Here is a 17,727-nt window from a genome sequence, read left to right as displayed (position 1 = left end):
ATGAAAATTTTGGATTATTTCATACTCAACTTTTCACTATTACAGATGTCACATGTAATGTAATTGTTGCTTTATTGATGCATTCACTGTTACCACCTACTGTTAAACATACCATAAAGAACAACAATAAGAAGTTAATCGTAAAATCAACTATTAAGGATTCACAAGATTCCTTTTTTCTCCATGTCACTGTGAACAACGACTTTGAGAGGAAAATTGATGTCTACAGGAACACACTGATAAGTAGAAATGAAACTCTCCAACCAATTATAATCGGAGTAGGAAGTAACTTGCTCACACTTACCGAATTTATAGTATTTTATGACAACATTAAATATAAATTTAGTAATTTTATTGCAGCATTTGACTGTTGTTTTAAAATTTTTCATGTATTAGATCTTCAGTATCCAAAAGACAGCTACAGCTTTTGGATATTTATACAAAAATTTTTCTTTGATATAAAGTCAGCTGATGATAACGTAACACCCAATGTTCTTTGTCTAATCCAAGATTTAAGTTAAATGAGTATACCTTCTTGAGTACTTATATTAATGATTAATTTGAAAACAAAATTTCTTCAAAATGCCCAAATGCCATGAATGTATACGACATAATATTGATACCAACTTTAACGTGGAGCAATTAATTGCACATTTCAAATTTTTTCATCAATTACGACCCTCTGATAATTTTCTTTGTTTAGAATGCTCACATGTGTTTCAATCTTTAAAAGCTTTTAAAAAACATTTTAAGAATAAAGAAACTTGTCTTATCACCGACAACAATAACACAGATTTTTTAATAGAACTTGCCGATCTGAATAATTCATCATCAGGTATATTATTCGATAATGAACAATCTACTAGTTCTTCTAACTTACAGTCGGTTTTAGAGCGTATTGAAACATCGGCTTTATTTTTTTTAAGTAATCTTCACAGTAAATCAAATTTCTCAAGATCAGATGTTGAAGACATCATATCTGAAATAACAACCAAATTATTAGATAAAATAATTTCTGAATTAGAAAGTTTCTTTGCCGCAAATTTTCAAAATGAACCGCTACAATGTGAACAATACAGTAGTATCCTTAAGTTTTGTAAAAACCCTTTTCAAAATTTTAAAACATTTTACAAATATATTAAAACAGTGGAAGGCAAAAATTGCTATAGCGAACCAAAAATAGTTGCTATAAATAATGAAATTGGACCAGTCGTCACAAGAAATGACGTCCGTATGACTGAAAACATAAGCAAAGGTATGGTCATGCCGTTAAAGTTTCAATTTCAGAAATTTTTTGAACTAGGTGATAATTTAGACGTAACACTTAAAACTATGAAAAAACTTCTAACCGAAAATCAAGCGACAAGTATAATAACAAATATAATTCATGGTGAAGTGTGGAAATCCAAAGTAGTCAGTTTCAGTGACAAAATTGTTATTCCTTATATTCTTTATTATGATGATCTTGAAATAAATAATGCCCTAGGTTCCCATGCTACAGAGCAGTCTTTAGCAGCATTTTATTACAGTTTTCCTACACTTCCTCAACATTATTTATCTTCATTAGAAAACATATTTGTAGCCCTTGTATATAAATCCAAAGATGCTCGGCATGGAAATGACGCCTGCTTAAATATTTTAGTCCAAGAAATTAAATTTCTAGAAAAGCACGGTTTATTACTCCAAACTAAAGAAGGGCAATTTAAAGTGCATTTTCTTTTAAGTGCTGTTGTTGGTGATAATTTAGGGTTGAACTCTCTTTTAGGGTTCACAAAAAGCTTTAAAAGTTCTTATCCCTGCCGAATCTGTAAATGTAGTCAATCAGAAATTGTATCAACTTGTAAGGAAATATCCTCAAAACTTAGAAATCGAATAAATTATAATGAAGATCTTGATATTGAAGCTGATGTAGCTAAACGAATAAAACTCAGTGGTTTAAGAGAACGCTCAATTTTTAATTCAATTGATAGCTTTCATGTTACAACTAATTTTACAGCGGACATTATGCATGATGTGTTCGAAGGTGTTTGCATGTACGATGTTTCTCAAGTCCTACTTCATTTAATTAGTAGCGAAAAGCTGTTTTCTTTAGAAATCTTAAATAGCCGTAAGCAATCATTAAACCTTGGACAAACCGAAGTTGGTAATGCTTCACCGCCAATAAAAATGACTCATTTACAATCTTCAAAACTACATATGTCGGCTGCTGAAATATGGACATTTTGTCACACTTTGCCACTTCTTGTTGGAGACTTGGTTCCTGTAAACAATGAATACTGGAAACTTATTTGCCTTTTAATAGAAATAATGGATATACTGTTGAGGGTCGAATTTGATGCAAAACTTTTAAAACTGCTTACACAAAAAATTGAGCAACACCATACTCATTATATTTATTTGTTTGGAGACACTCTGAAACCAAAATTCCACTTTCTCACTCACTACCCAACAATTATTAAGAAAATTGGACCATTAAGGTACATTTGGTGTTTTAGATTCGAAGCGAAACACAGAGAAATAAAAATGTACACTAATAATACAAATTCTCGTAAAAATATTCCTTATACAGTTGGTATCAAGTGTTGTCTTAAATTTTGTAATAAAGTATTAAATAAAATTGGACTGAACGATAAACTAGAATTTAACATTAAACATCTCAGGGTTAAATCAACAATCAGAGAGCAACCTTATTATGAGAATATTCAAAACTTAAATATATTCAATGCTGACAATTTAAGTAATACGCGTCTGACTTTCATTAAAGAAATAAAATTTAAGAATACGTTATATAAAGAGGGTTTTTTTTTACTTTCAAAGTCTATGAAATTATATGAAATTGTGCATATAGCCATTGAGAATGAAAATGTAAAAGATTGCTATTTAATATGTGTTGAACATAAAATGGGCCCAAAAAATAATCATTTTCAATCGTTTAAGGTATTAAACAAGACTAACATTTTTTTTATATTTTCTACGCAGCTTCATGAATTTCATTACAGTCCCATTCATGTGTATAAATCACCTAATGGCAATATATATGTACGACCAAAGTATTATTAATAATTAATTAGCTTGTAATACATATTTATTTTTTCATTTTAGTTTTTGTAGGAATTAGGTTAAGTTGTATTGTGTTTTAAAATATGTATGTACTTACTATATTTTATAATCAAATTAAATACTAAATTGTATTATATAAATGAATATTTTATTTTTAACTACCTATGCCAAACAAAAGATGGTTAGGAAACAAAACAAAAAAGTCAACTTACTATTTCATTGTAAAGCAAACAAAAAAAAATGGTTAGAAGACAGAAAAATGGTTAAAATACTATTTAGTTTGTTGTTCTACAAGCTATAATAATTACTCAACTAATAATTGTTTATGTAAACAAATAAAGTTGTTGCCAGACCAAAGAATAGTTACTTAACTAAGATTCTTGGTCAAAGTAACGATAAAAGTTGTATAGTAACAAAATTGGTTCAACTACTCTTTTTGGGTTGATTTAACTATGAAACTAGATAGGCGCGATTTCATATGCTCTTTATGGTTGAATTTACCTATCATTTTCGTTGAGTGTACTTCTATCTTTGTCACACTTACGGGATTTACCAATAATGCCATCTCTTTTAATTTCCAGTCAAAAAATTGTGGAGCGGAATGGCGCTACCTTCTAAAGATATAGTACCTTAGAAAAACTTTACTTGGTAGCGCCATCTGACGACAATGCCAAGATAAGTCTCAACCGAATAACACAAACGTAGTTTCAAAACAGAAACCGTAAATCGAACCTCAAAATTTCTAATATTTACATCCTATGGTACTGAATTTTTGTAACCCTCATAATTTTTGAAAGAGTAATCATATCGAACTGATTTTTCAGCACTGACTTTGACATAAATATACTTACCATTTAGTAAAATTTAAATTTTTCTACCACAGATATTTTACTGGAAAACGCGAATGCGTACTCTTTCCTCACGCGTACTCTTAGCTTACCTTACCCTATAATTTATATCAAAAAGTTGATTGTCCATAAAAAATGCTGTAAGAAGAAACTCGTCCTTTAAAGACGTCTGGTATGCAAGAAAAAAAACTGTTAAACGTGGCTGCAGATGCAAAAACGTAGACGCGTATGAAACAAATGGGCACTATGGTCGAATTTTGGTCACCCTTTTTCGCACGCAGGTGACACTTGACGTTTATTGTATTGTTACTATTGTTAGGATTTATTGTTATTTATTTTTGCAAAATTTGTTTCTTTTTTCAACAATATTGAAATTTCTGTCATTGTGTAAGAAAATGGTGTGTGCTGAACAAGCCCATATAGTTTTGCTTTTTTAAAAATACCTTTGAAAACAAAGTCAAAATGCTTAAAAAACAAAGAGTTCTGAAGGGGCCTTATATGTTTAATTTTTTATTAAAATTTTGTTCAATGGGTTGATTTCTAGAATCGTTAAATTTGAACTGTTGTGCTTAACAGACCCATCTACATGAGTTTGTATAGCATGCCTTCTGCCTTATAAAAACAGGACAGAATCCTTGAAATATCTGCTTTTAAATAGACCTTTAAAAACAGGGCAAAATCATTAAAAAACAAAGTGCTCTGAAGGGGCCTTATTAGTAGTTCATTTTTATTTATGACCTGCTACTTGTGCACTTGTAAATTTAGGTGACAATGGGAACTGTAAATTTTATGGCAAAGCTGTAAATAAGAGGCTTCAAAACAGTCGGCTACTAGTGAATGATCCTTTTGTTGGCAATTGACCGTTTGATGCGCTGGAAGGTACAGATTCATTTGGCGTAAAAACTTTATAGGTAAATTAACAGTTACGGCACTATTTATTAACACATTTTTTTTTTAATCCTCAAATATACCTTATCATACTCGCGTGCGCGTATACGATGCCCCATCCGGTATAGTTAGGTAGGTATAAAATACATACAGGAAATACATACAGAAAAAAGTGCATTTATTTTAACCGGTAATAGGACTCATCTACTACTTTTCTAATTTTTTTTTTTTCGAAAACAAATTCTGAAGGGTTTTAAAAATTAATCTAAAATAACTAAAGATTTGCATACCCGCCTATGGAACGATTTTAATCTAACTATTTTTAATAAAGAAACAAAACAAGGAGGTAACAAAAAACAAACGAAAGTGAAACCTTTTTATTCATGAAGCGCAATTGTAAATTGTAACTTCTCATGACATTCAAGAAAAGCAGCTGCAATAAAAAAAAACAAACGAAAGTGAAATCATTTTATTAATCAAATGCAATACGAAGGGAATGAAAACATTCAGTTTTTACGATTCCTGTTGAAAAAACTTTTCAGATTCATAACATTTCATTCAACATGAACGACACGTCAAAATAAAGGGGGGACAAATGGCAGTTCAATTTTGCTAATTCCAAGAAACTTTATTGAGAAAAGTTGTTGTAATTGATGAGTACTAAGTATTACCAGTTAAAATAAATGCAATTTTAATTAATTATAAGTCGCGATTTCTCGCCTGGGCGTAACCCCACCTGTATACAGGCTGTTTGATGAAAAACGCCTCAAGCCATAACTTTTTTATTTATTACCCGATTTCAATGAACAAAAAAATCAAAGATATGCTTTTTCAAGCGCTACAAAACAGCCATAAAATGTATTTTTTTTGGCGTTATCTTCAATAGCTAACGATAGTCAACTTTTTTTCTTTAATGGACACATGTAGTTTTTTAGGCTTGGTCTGGTAAGTTTTTTTTTTCTGAATCTAATGATGTATTGAAAGTTATCATTTGATTCATAGCTAACTGAAAAAAAAATAAAACATTTTTTTGTGGTTCAACTTATAAAATTTTTAAGAGTGCCGTGAAAAACAATCGGAATACAAAGTACGATAAATGTCATCTAAACGTCAGCTTAGAAATTTTCATCTGCTTTTTAAAACTTTTTTTACTTAAGAATAAAATAACATTGTCTGTCATGCAGTCATTTGACTATTATTTTTTGTTCAAGTGTAATAAAAATCGTAATTCGTCAAAAACAAAAAGTTAATAGAAAAAATAATAATAATAATTGTTATTATTCATGTTTTCTAAAAAAGTAATAATAAAACTCTTCAAGATTGCACTATAATAACAAAAAAAAAAAAATTTTTTTTTGTTATTATTCATGTTTTCTAAAAAAGTAATAATAAAACTCTTCAAGATTGCACCTGAAAATTTTCAAACTCACACTTGACATTTGTTGCTATTTGTATTCCAATTGTTTTTCACGGCACACTTGAAAATTTCATAAGCTGAACTACAATTAAAAATTGTTTTTTTTTTTTTTCAGTCAGCTATGGACCAAATGATAACTTTTAATACATCATTAGATTCAGAAAAAAAAACTTTACCAGACTGAGCCTAAAAAACTACATGTCCATTTAAAAAAAAAAGTTGACTATCGTTAGCTACTGAAAATAACGCCAAATTTTTTTTATTTTATTGCTGCTGCGTAGCGCATGAAAAACCATATCTTTGGTTTTTTTGTCCATTGAAATCTGATAATAAATAAAAAAACTTACGGGTTGAGGCGTTTTTTATCAAACAGCCTGTATTGTGGTAAAACAGAGGTTATGTAAGCCCATTAATGGCAGGTCAGGTCAGAATATAGAAAGACTGAAGAAACTCACAAGCATACATAAACAAACACAAGCATAATTTTACATTTGACAGTTGACATCTGATAAATAAAATAAAATTAGAGAGCCTCACAATTCCACAGGACTGTTGATATCCGTTCTTTTGTAGACACTTTGTACAATTTTGTGCTGCTTTTATCCAATGTTAACAAAATGTCAATAAATTCAATGGAATTGTGATGTTTTTTTTGTTCAAAATCATGTCCCCAGCATAATATTTTAATGGAATCAGATCATTTTGTTCCAATATTTATTACGTTTCATTTTATGAATAAAATTTGACAAAGAGAACATAGTGACAATTAATGTCATAACATGTTATAGGTTATGTCCGTTTCACACTAGAGTATTGTCTACTGTGTCAAAGAATGACATTGACGACCAAAATTTATTACTCGCAACTGTACTTCCTGTGAATCGGTAACAACCTTGGTGAATATTTTAACAAAGATCTTAAATAGAATTTCCTGCATATCGATAATATTATTTCCTCGGCATTGTCTTCTCCAAGTTTTGTTATCTGCAGTACAAAATCTCTGTACACTGATTTAATTTTGTTTCGAAATTTTGTTTGGAATTTAAACTGGAACGTGCCACACTGACTCGACAGAAAAAGTGCAGGGAAGATTTCCATGACATTTCCGAAGGGTCCTGAAGCAGCAAAGACGATGTACTGGTTTCGAGGAATAAGGAGCCATGAAGTCAGTGAAGCGCTGAGGCCTACCTGGAATGTTGAAGACGAAGTTGGCTTCGATATCTATTATTTCTGCTGTGTTCAGATTGTTTACTTCAATTTGTTTACTTGTTATATTTTACTATAGTACTAGTTTTTCCTTTTCCCAGTCAAATAAATGTATTATCATTATTATTATTTTTATGGAAAGGGGTACGGTATCGAGGCCGGATTTGTTTATCATCACAAATATTTCCATCAAGCAACGATCAAGCTGAACGTGATTTCCTCGGCGGCCACCCATCCAAACACTGACCTCGCCCGCCATTGCTTAACTTGGACGACTATCGCTTTCATTTATTATTATTATTATTCTTTTGTACTTTTCCGCTCTGGGTGCAGGCGGCGTCGAATTTCTCCGGCATGTAATTGACATAATTCTCACAGAGCTCGGGAATGTTGCTACACTTTACCATTAACATTAATTATGACACAACAATTAAAGAATAAGACACGCTTGTATAATTGTAAAACATTTGACAAGTCCTTTGTTGGAGTATATGCAAATTAGACGAGTGCGCCCTTGTTCTCCCTTACATAATAATTTTCATTCGACTTTCTTCCTTTGTGTCTTAATTTTATTTTATAAATTATTCACCGCTCCGCCAGATAACGCGACCAAATTCGTTTGTCCCGCTGATTATTTATTGCGGCGATTCGGTGGATTAAACCGAGCGGAGTACATTACAGTCGACGATCAGATAAGGCCAGTTTGGCCAACTCTTAAAAAGATATTAATGTCTGCGAGATTGCGATCTGCTTTCACTCGCCTCCTGCGAAACACCAGCAGGACCAGAGATAAGATGCAAATCCACGAATTTTTGTCGAACCTGTTTCGAGTGATTTTTTCCTGAAATATGGATGCGCACTTGCGATTCATTTGCATACAGCATCCTTCCGATCATGTCGATATGGTTGTACACAGTGGCGCATTAATACATAATTAATCAGCATATCGTAGCAATGCCGTGAATGGGCTGAGATCGCACGATTCATAAGGCCTCCAATCTCTTTTTTATCTGTTGGGAAACGGACCTTGAGGAGAGAGAAACCATTACAATGGACCTGGCGCTGTCGAAAACAAGCGACAAGCGTTCGAGCATTTTTATTAAGACGTTAGAAAAAATACCGTCGTTTTGTATCGCATTTTAATATGTATTAGGTGACGCAGCTTCCTCCTTTTTATGTAATAGTCAATTGAATTAATTAGGGTGGTTAACGAGCGTTTAATTGTCGGGCGAGATCGGTATCTCCGCCACTGGTAAACCAACCGCAAAATATGGATAGTGACGCACCGGAGCGGCGCTTCTTATGTGATTTGAGCGTTTCGACAGCGCTTGTTTGTAAACAGACCCGGACAACGCCCGCTTTGAGTACCGATTACACGAATTAACACCGTCCCGAAACACCGCCACCTCTAATTCGGCGTTTTGACGGTGCGGCCTTGTTTCCAGTGGCGGGTTGCGACACCGGGGAGGGGGACACAATGTCCATTGTGAACTGGGAGTCTCTTATATATAGCAAGTAGGTTGAGGAACTTCCAGTTTGTTGATTTTTTTTCCGTGGAAATTCGAAGATGGCGGCTTGTTGCAAGGTAGAAGTTGCGGCGGTGGTGGCGGCGGACGGTTAATTTTGTTTTTTTCTAGTTCTTCGTCGTGGTTGCGATTTGTGTGCAGAGAGTGTACGGAGGGGTGCAAGGGGCGCACGCCGTCGATTATTATGTAAGTACCGTCGGTCTCTGCGGGGGTGGTTGTTGTGTGTTGTAAAAAATAGAGTAAGGCGGTCACGTAAGCCGACATTTTTCCGGGGATCACGTAAAGCGGAGAGGATTAAATCTGGACTTCCTGTGTGGAAAGACGAGCGTGGAAATGGATTGTTGGGAGATTTTCTTGTAGTTGGACAAGCGATTGTTGTTCGGAAAATGCGGCAACTTTCGACACATATCGCTGAGAGAAATCGCAGCGACACTTAATAATAGTCCACAAATTTTCGGTTAATCTGATCAGGTGACAATGAAAATGTTGCAAAACTTGACACCCAAGCTTCAATGCTGTGAGAAATGACATTGTAACAGACGAGATTTAAATCTCTCAAGAATGTAATTGCGACAAATGTCATAATTAGGTTTCCTTTATTTGTTTGGATAATTTTTTTTGATCACGGTCTTCAACTCTCGTCTGCGATAATTCAGTTAGATTTTTTAGATGAAAGGATTCTTCAGCATATTTATTATTTCATTTTTTATATTCTTTTAATCGCATAATATGTGAAGCACCATTTTTTAGATAATTTTTAAATAGTTGTGTTTATTAGAAGTTGCTTAGATTTGAATTTAATGATTGAGATTTAATCTTGAGATGTTCTGCTCTCACAAATTTTTGCTACTTTTTTCTATTGCTATTAAAAAAATAATTTGATAAATGAGATAAAAAGTAAGTTTGGAACTTTCAACGGAACAAATTTTTTACGTGACAGAAAATTTCTTTTTTAAATGCGAGTTATCGCCAGTGTAATTTTGACATTGTGCGATGCGATAAATATCATAAATAAATAATTCATTTTTGTCTTGTTTTAATTTGTGCGACTTGGGATATCTCGCAGAAAAAATGTATTACAAGAAAAACTGAAATTCCAGGAATCATAATTTTTCATAATTGTGCCAGGCGATTCTTAATTGTTTTTCTTTTTGTTCAATTCGCAAGCTTTTTTTATTGCATACACTACCTACACTATCTCAAAAAAGTTTTTGTCTTTTCACCTGTTCTTAGATTCAGTTATAAAATTTTTTGAATGATAAGTATTTATTGAGTAAGTAACTTTTTGTAGTTATAATATTAATACCTAGATAGGTAACCTTCTAGATAACCTTCAATGGTTTATAATGTTTTAAAGTCTAATACAAATATCGTACGGTAATTATTTTACAGCGCTCCAACTAGTCAGGCACTCGGCTTCGCCTCGTACCTGAAACCTAGTTTTCGCACTGTAAAATACGCCTACCATACTCGTAATACGTAAATAACTATTTCAATACATACTTGGATTTTACAACATATTTTTTTAACGATGTTTCTTGAGTTTCTTGCATTCTTTATAATTACAGCAATGAGAAACAAAATGAAAAATATTTTTTGCTCACACTAGAACTCATAAAATCACTGCGATTTATCCTACAAAGCAAATATCTGCGACTTATCGCAAGCTTAATTGCGACACAGGAAAATCACAATACATATTATTAGAAATCAGGTTTTGATTTATGCGACTTGCGATGAATCTGAAAGATTTACGTTTAAAAAAACGCACATTACAGATGATTTCTTACATTTCTTAGAATGTTTTAGTGGGCAAACTAGGCAAATTATTTGATTCTAATATTTCGTGATACTTCCTTTGCAATTAGAATTAGAACTTTGTTCTCACAAATTCCTTGCGATTTCTGTCCGGCAGAAAAATGCCAGAAACTGTTAATTATCAATCTTTCTTTAAATGAAATAGATTTTTTTTAAATTTGTTATCTCCACCTGTATTAAAAATAAAGTATGTATGTACATACAGGGTGTTTTTGAAATGCGTGAAGAAATTTTAATTACGAGCCACTGGCTTCATATAGAACTCGGAAAAAATATTTAAAAAATTCAATGTCAAAAAATAAAATGACATTTATTTTTTGAGCTACAATTTTTTTTAAATTGCTTTTAGTTTTCTACGTTGTCAAAAAACCTCGTAGGTAAAATTTCGGCACATTTTAAAAATACACCCTGTATATCATGTTTTATAAAATGTACGCCAATGCGAAGTAACCTATAGGAAATATGCTTTAAAACACGGAAACCGCATTGGTGTACGTTTTATAAAATATGATATACAGGGTGTATTTTTAAAATGTGCCGAAATTTTACCTACGAGGTTGTTTGACAACGTAGAAGACTAAAAGCAATTTAAAAAAATTGTAGCTCAAAAAATAAATGTCATTTTATTTTTTAAATATGTAAATGTCATTTTATTTTTTGATATAGAATTTTTTAAATATTTTTCCGAGTTCTACAAGAAGCCAGTAGCTCGTGGTTAAAATTTCTGCACACATTTCAAAAACACCCTGTACATATTTACAATAATTAAACATAAAAAAGTCACATTTGAGTCTACATCTGATGTCGTAAAGCTCCCGCTATTTATTACACAAATTAGTCTAATCAAATAGTTACTTACTTTCTGATTTGTTTTAATCTGAGAGCTGCCACTTATCTCAAGATTACTTGCGACACCGACCTTAATTATTGTAACAAGCACAATGCAATCGCCAATCTAATCAAACTAATAAACACAATCAAATAATCTTCCCTGAGAGATAACAAGATATCATTGACGTGATAAATCGCTGGGATTTGACAAATCAAATACTCCCGAATTCTCCCATTTTTAAAAATGTGTCGCTGCAACTTGTGTCGAGACCACTTGCGCCACAATAAATTCCAGAACCCGTTCACTCTTCGATTTTTCTTTTTTCTCTCATCTTCCATTGCGTAAAGCGATTTTTACACTGTCAGGGCCGCTCTATTTATAGACTCGCGGCTGTAATTAGTGCGATAAGTTGCTGACAGACGAATGTCTCGCGTCGAGCAACGTGACATGTCTGTGCGAATCGATCGATGCTGATTGACTGTGCTTTCAGTCTCATCCCAAGTACGCGTTCAAATATGGCGTCTCCGACCCACATACCGGCGACGTGAAGAGCCAGCAGGAGAGCAGAGACGGAGACGTGGTCAAGGGCCAGTATTCGCTGGTGGAGCCCGATGGCACCATCCGCACAGTGGACTACGTTGCCGACCCGGTGAACGGGTTCAACGCCGTGGTGTCGAAGAGCGCCCCCTCGATCCATCTGCCACCTGTGAAGCACGTGGCTCCCGCTATCGTCAAGCAGGTGGCGCCAGTGTACAGGCCGGTGTACAAGCCGGTTTACAAGCCGGTGGTGCACAAGGCGATCGTGGCGCCACCTGTCGTCAACACCATCTACACTTCTTCCATAGGTGAGATATCGCCGACACAATAGTGTGTCAAGAGTTGTTTTTCAGGCAATTAAGGCGTTTTTTCTAATCAGAGCAGTCGAAAATGTCAAACCGGTCGGGTCGGCCGAATTTTAAATATCAAGGCCCACTGTGCTCCGAATAAATTATACAGGTGTCAACTGGTTCGAAGAAAAGCTTTCAGATGTTATCGAGTGTTGTGAAGTTTGGCTGAGCTGGGATCACAATAGTCGAAGCGGCGCTTCCTGGTGCTTGCATAACACCCAGAACCATCATTAACAGTGCTGGGGTCGCCGCGAGAGCAAATGATAGCTTGAGAGTAGAAAATTTTCAAGATTTTTCCCAGTCGAATCCACCTACGCCTGGCAGAAACGTGACTGAAAATATTTACTCGCCGTAATTAAATTGCCTGTCCAGGTTTACATTGGCGTTCGTGCGGCGTAATTGACAGCGAAGGTGAAAAAATGGCGGACATTTGCGCGCTGTCACTGAAATAAATTACTGGCGGGCGGAGGTTTTTTACCGCTTTCTGTTGTGCTTTTCAGGCGTGAAATCCACAGGAAGTCGGTGCATCTCGGGAGATCGCCGGCGAGATTGCGACTTATCGCAGATCTCGGCCCCAATAGATGAAATTCTTTCGTTGGTTTTATCGATTTGGTCGCGCCATTCAGTTTTAATTGGAATTTTTTGCTGACATTTTGGTGGTGGCTCTTGCCTAATACAACAATTACAGAATACTGACTGAGCTTGTTCGAAAAGTGTCAGCTCTCGAGACGATAACGGAAAACCAAATATCAATATAATTTTCAAAATTGTCTTCTAAAATCTCTAACATAATGCATATGATTAATCATTTTCTGCCACGAGCAATTACTATGGATAATTTTTGATGTATTAGCGTGTTATTATGACTGTAACTGGCGACATATCGCATTGATATATGGCGACTATCTTTTACTTCTTGCAACAACTATCAGGTCATTTGTGCAACTTATTGCTGAAATACGTGTATCACTAAAAGCCACTTTTACCATCGTAAAGGGTTCTACTGCTGTGTAATTGCAGTTAATTACTTTGTTGTTGAAATAAGAAATACTTTAATTGTCTAAACAGTCTTGTGTTGAAATAACGTATTAGTAAACAGATACTTCAAAAAGAAAAACAAATCAAATTATCGGAGTTTTTTTTTTGTCTCAGCTCTGTCTAAAACAATCTCTTTTGAGATTATCTTTGTTATACAGGGTGTCGCAAAATTGACGTATTCCAAGTCGGGGGTCTTGTAGGGAAAAATCTCAGGAATCTCGAAAAAATAAAATAAAAAATATAGGGGAGGTCTTTACAAAGATATATGGGTCTGAAGGTTCAAACTTTTCATCATGTTTTCTTCAAATAAAAAATATAAATGGTTGACATTCATTTTGAAATATGGTGAGGACGATTATGTAAAATATTAAAATATAAATGAAAAGACATTTCTTGAAAAAACAGCTTTATCTGGAAAAAATAAAAGTTTAATTTTTCCAATTTTTGTTCAAAAGGGAAGTACAACATAGCTAGAATATTAATCAGGTACTTTTGAAGAAATATTGGCAACTTTGATATTTTTTTCAAAGTGACAGCAATTTGTTTTTAAACATTTTTACTTGGTCAACAGGATGTCCCTACTAAGCCCCGAACTCGGAATACGATAATTTTAAGACACCCTGTATTTAATTTTTGTACAATATGTTGTTCAAAAACAAAAAATATTCGGCATTTTCTTATTTCATTCTGTTTCAGTTTTTGAAAAAGTAATTTTCATTTTCGCATTCTTTAATTTTCTGCAAATATTGCACAATTTTTTCTATTTTTATTTGGACAATACAAAAAATGATTCTGATTTTGGACAACTTTATTTACATTAAATTTGAACGTTGCCGTTGTGGCCATTTGTTCAAGAAATCCGTCACAATTAAAACTGGCAAATCTCGCGACTAAATACTCTCTGCTACAAGTCGCACCGCTCCACTTTTCGATTCTTTCCCGAAAATCGTTTCGGAACCACCTGTTCGCCTTTGTCTAAATCCGTAGTAAAAGTGGTTTCACTTTCGTTACCCAACGAATATTCATGAATCGGTCCGGACTTCTCAATCGCCCCACAAAAAACGTCTTTCAGTCAATCACGCAACCGCCCAAAGGTCACAGTTTCAGCCGCGACGTTCTTAAGATCAAGGAAAAGCAGTGTTTAGAAAGCCTCCGAAACCGTGTGCGTTTCAGTTTTTCAGGAGAAACGCTCCTGCTGCACCCATCGCACCAACTGCACCGATAAATTCCGGGCAAACATTAGTACCTGCGGAGCTCTCGCAATAAAGTTATTAATGGGGCAGGATATTTTCATAAATCCGTGTAAGGAGAGCGATCCGGTACCGCTAAATGTCACGCTTACAAGGATGTCGGGTACGGTTCCGGGGAGTCCTCCAGCTTGGGCGAATTGGGCAACGGAGATTGTACCGGAATAATTGCGCACGGGCGGTACGCGATCCGATCATAGACAGCCTAGGAAATTGCAAGAGAAGAAATCTTATATAATGAACGAGAGGCGGTTTGCAGCCTCTGCAACCATCATCTTGATAACAATGCGAGAAATTGCCTAATGAGGCGGATTCGAGAGGCACGACTCAAATGTTTTTCGATTCAATTTGGCCACAAAATGCGACCGATTAGGTATGCTGATTAGGCACTCACATTATCAACAAAATTGCTTAAAATTCACAGGTTAGCCTTCGTGTCGCCGATATCTGTAGCGATTTATGACGGCTACTTTCATTTCAAAAAAAATAACTGAATTATATCGCCCAGCCTTGCCCTCACAACAACTCGTAAACAAATTCTGTCACGGGGAGATGTGTCGCGTGAAAGTAAAGAGTCGCAGCGGGTGCGCAAGTTTGGCGAGACTGGCGGGGTGGATGTCCAAGAGATAAAACTTGCACAGGAAAGTTACGGTGTTGTTTGCGATGCGATAAATCACTTGTCACATAATCGCGATTTATTAATCCGCTTATTAGCATATTCATTAATCATGAAGATGTTACCGCGGTTGACACTAAGAAGCTAATGAATGAGAGACCGAGTGTTAAATTATTTCGACAACAAGGAAAAGAAAAATATTTGTTGCGAGAAAAATGTGTTGGGGTTTTTGAGACATTTTTGTCGCAGGATTAATTAATCTGTTGCGCGGTTGAGAATTTTTGTGTCGTAAATCCTGTTAACCTCGACGTGTACAAATTAATTTGTATGAATGCGAGATATATTGCTGTATTGTTTGAGACTTATAAGTTGCATAAGTAAGTGACATCAGACATGAATAATAATTTGTCCATTCATGATGACTTACGCAAGGGAAATAATGCGAAAGGTTTAAAGATTGACACATTTTTTGAACGATTGTCCAGTTCCGGTTTGGACAATTCGATCAGTTGGATTGTGAAATTTTTATTTTTGGACGAGGCAATTTCGAGTGGAAAAAGTGATGAAAGTTTGTTAATAATAATTTTTAACAACAGTTAATTAAGTATTCGTTCTGGGTTCAATAAGGATTTAAATTTAAAAAGGGTTTATAGACAAATTTAAGAAACTAGATTTTTGAGTCTTATTATTTTGAAACTAACGCTTTTCATTTCATTTCAATTCATTTCAAAATGCTGTTCTTGACAAGTGTAGAAGAAAGAAAAATGGTAAAAAAAATGTACAAATGTAGTCAGTCAATGCCTGTTCTGATTTTTTAAAAACATTTTCACAATATTTTAGGACAACTTAAATATAAATTGTCATTTTTGAACAGTTGTGGCGATATTATCATTTAAGAAGCTTTTCCATTGTTTTCATTATTTTTGAACAATTTTCTGTTTTTGAACAATGATCAATAATATCTTTCTTCTTAAATACAAATTATTGTCCAACATTTTCTTACTTTTTTGTTCCATCTTCCCACAGTAATTAAGTTAATGATATGAATACAACAATAAAGTGTAAAATGTCCATTTTAGGTTAACAGGATTTTTAAACAATCAATTCTTCCAATTTTTGTTTTCTAATTTTTTCTGTACAACTTTATTGGCGTTTGAGAAGAAAATTTTGGCATAACTTTTGTACATGAAATAAAATTCTGTCTGGAAATATTTTCCGTTACAAAAAAGAAAGTAAAAGATTTGTCCAATTCTGTTTCTGAACAATCAGTTTACATTCTTGATCGCACTTTCTTCTCTATTTTTATTCAGTTTTTTGTCGCTTCTGGACAATCAGTTTCCTAGCAATATTGAACCATTTCTCATCACTGCATGAATTTTCCTTGTACTTGAACAACATCAAAAGAAAAGTGTTTTTGAGCAACGCTGGACAACATTGAACAAAACTCTTCATTTTGCACAAAAAGTAAAATTCTGCTCGACGACGTTTTCCACTATTACAAACAATAAAGTAAACGACTTCTTAAATTTTTGTAAACGCTGCTTCTGTTTTTGAACAATCATTCTATATTTCTGACCGATCATTTTCTTTCCTCTTCTATTTTAAAAGAAAATAACAAGCTTCTGGACACTTGTTACAATAATATTGACACGCTTTCCAGAACTGCACTAATTTTTTTTCACTTGAACAACACTGGACAACGCTGGACAATACTGAACAAAAAGTGTCTCGATCTACATTGACAAATATTTTTTTACCGAATTTGCCAACTGCTTCTGTTTTTGGACAATCATTTTTCCATTTGGAAGTACACAAAATATCACTTTAAGTTTTTGGACGGTCACGGTTATTTTTAACCTTTTAAATCATTGTTAAGTGGTGAGATCTCTATGAATTGCCATGCACCTTCACCATTCTTCAAATATTTGCAAGTGTAATTTCAAATACCGTTTACCATAAACACTGCAAGTATTCGTTTTTTGTACAAAAACAATTTTGTCATGACTAAAACCGTACACTTATCCGTCCCTGACATTTGAAGAACCGCCTTTTTCCCATTTTTGCTCGAAAACCCCAATCCGCTCCGGCGATTCTTCACCACTCCACCTTGAAAGTCTTCTCGTCTCGAATTATCGATGATTTTTTTCCAGGCTCGGCCTACAAGGGCCCCTACTACGGCGACTACGACACCTTCGGCTACTCCAACTACGACCTGGACGCCCTCTACGACCACCTGCCCGACCACCACCACCACTACTGAGCCCCCAACCTAGTTCTAAGCCGCATATTCTATTTTTGTACAGCTTAATGTAACATCTACCAATAAAACAAGGCCAGTTCTTAA

General features: G+C 34.3%; 2 protein-coding genes and 1 long non-coding RNA gene across 3 annotated transcripts in view; 2 read left to right on the top strand and 1 right to left on the bottom strand.

The window, feature by feature from the left end:
- The window catches only part of LOC138131169 (uncharacterized), a 5,063-nt gene extending 1,877 nt beyond the window's left edge, over positions 1 to 3,186 (top strand). Inside the window, exon 8 of the long non-coding RNA XR_011159721.1 lies at positions 46 to 3,186. This is a non-coding gene — a long non-coding RNA (uncharacterized lncRNA). The remainder of the gene's footprint in view (positions 1 to 45) is intronic.
- Positions 1 to 11,645, bottom strand: part of LOC138131163 (cuticle protein 19-like) — a 26,893-nt gene extending 15,248 nt beyond the window's left edge. The window contains exon 1 of the mRNA XM_069047998.1: positions 11,623 to 11,645. The gene's annotated coding sequence lies outside the window, so the exon portion shown is untranslated. The remainder of the gene's footprint in view (positions 1 to 11,622) is intronic.
- Positions 8,849 to 17,727, top strand: LOC138131152 (cuticle protein 7-like). The gene is made up of 4 exons (XM_069047983.1): positions 8,849 to 9,004; positions 9,057 to 9,131; positions 12,086 to 12,440; positions 17,534 to 17,727. Exons 1-4 carry the CDS (start codon positions 8,987 to 8,989, stop codon positions 17,641 to 17,643), a joined length of 558 nt encoding a protein of 185 aa, XP_068904084.1. The 5' UTR covers positions 8,849 to 8,986; the 3' UTR covers positions 17,644 to 17,727.

Source organism: Tenebrio molitor, chromosome 5, assembly GCF_963966145.1.
Source record: "Tenebrio molitor chromosome 5, icTenMoli1.1, whole genome shotgun sequence".
Lineage (NCBI taxonomy): Eukaryota > Metazoa > Arthropoda > Insecta > Coleoptera > Tenebrionidae > Tenebrio > Tenebrio molitor.
This window is presented reverse-complemented; position numbering and strand designations above follow the sequence as displayed.

Coding starts and splice junctions, on each gene's coding strand:
- LOC138131152 (XM_069047983.1), top strand. Junction 9,132..12,085: donor CGCACGCCGTCGATTATTAT/GTAAGTACCGTC, acceptor CTGTGCTTTCAG/TCTCATCCCAAGTACGCGTT. Junction 12,441..17,533: donor CATCTACACTTCTTCCATAG/GTGAGATATCGC, acceptor ATTTTTTTCCAG/GCTCGGCCTACAAGGGCCCC.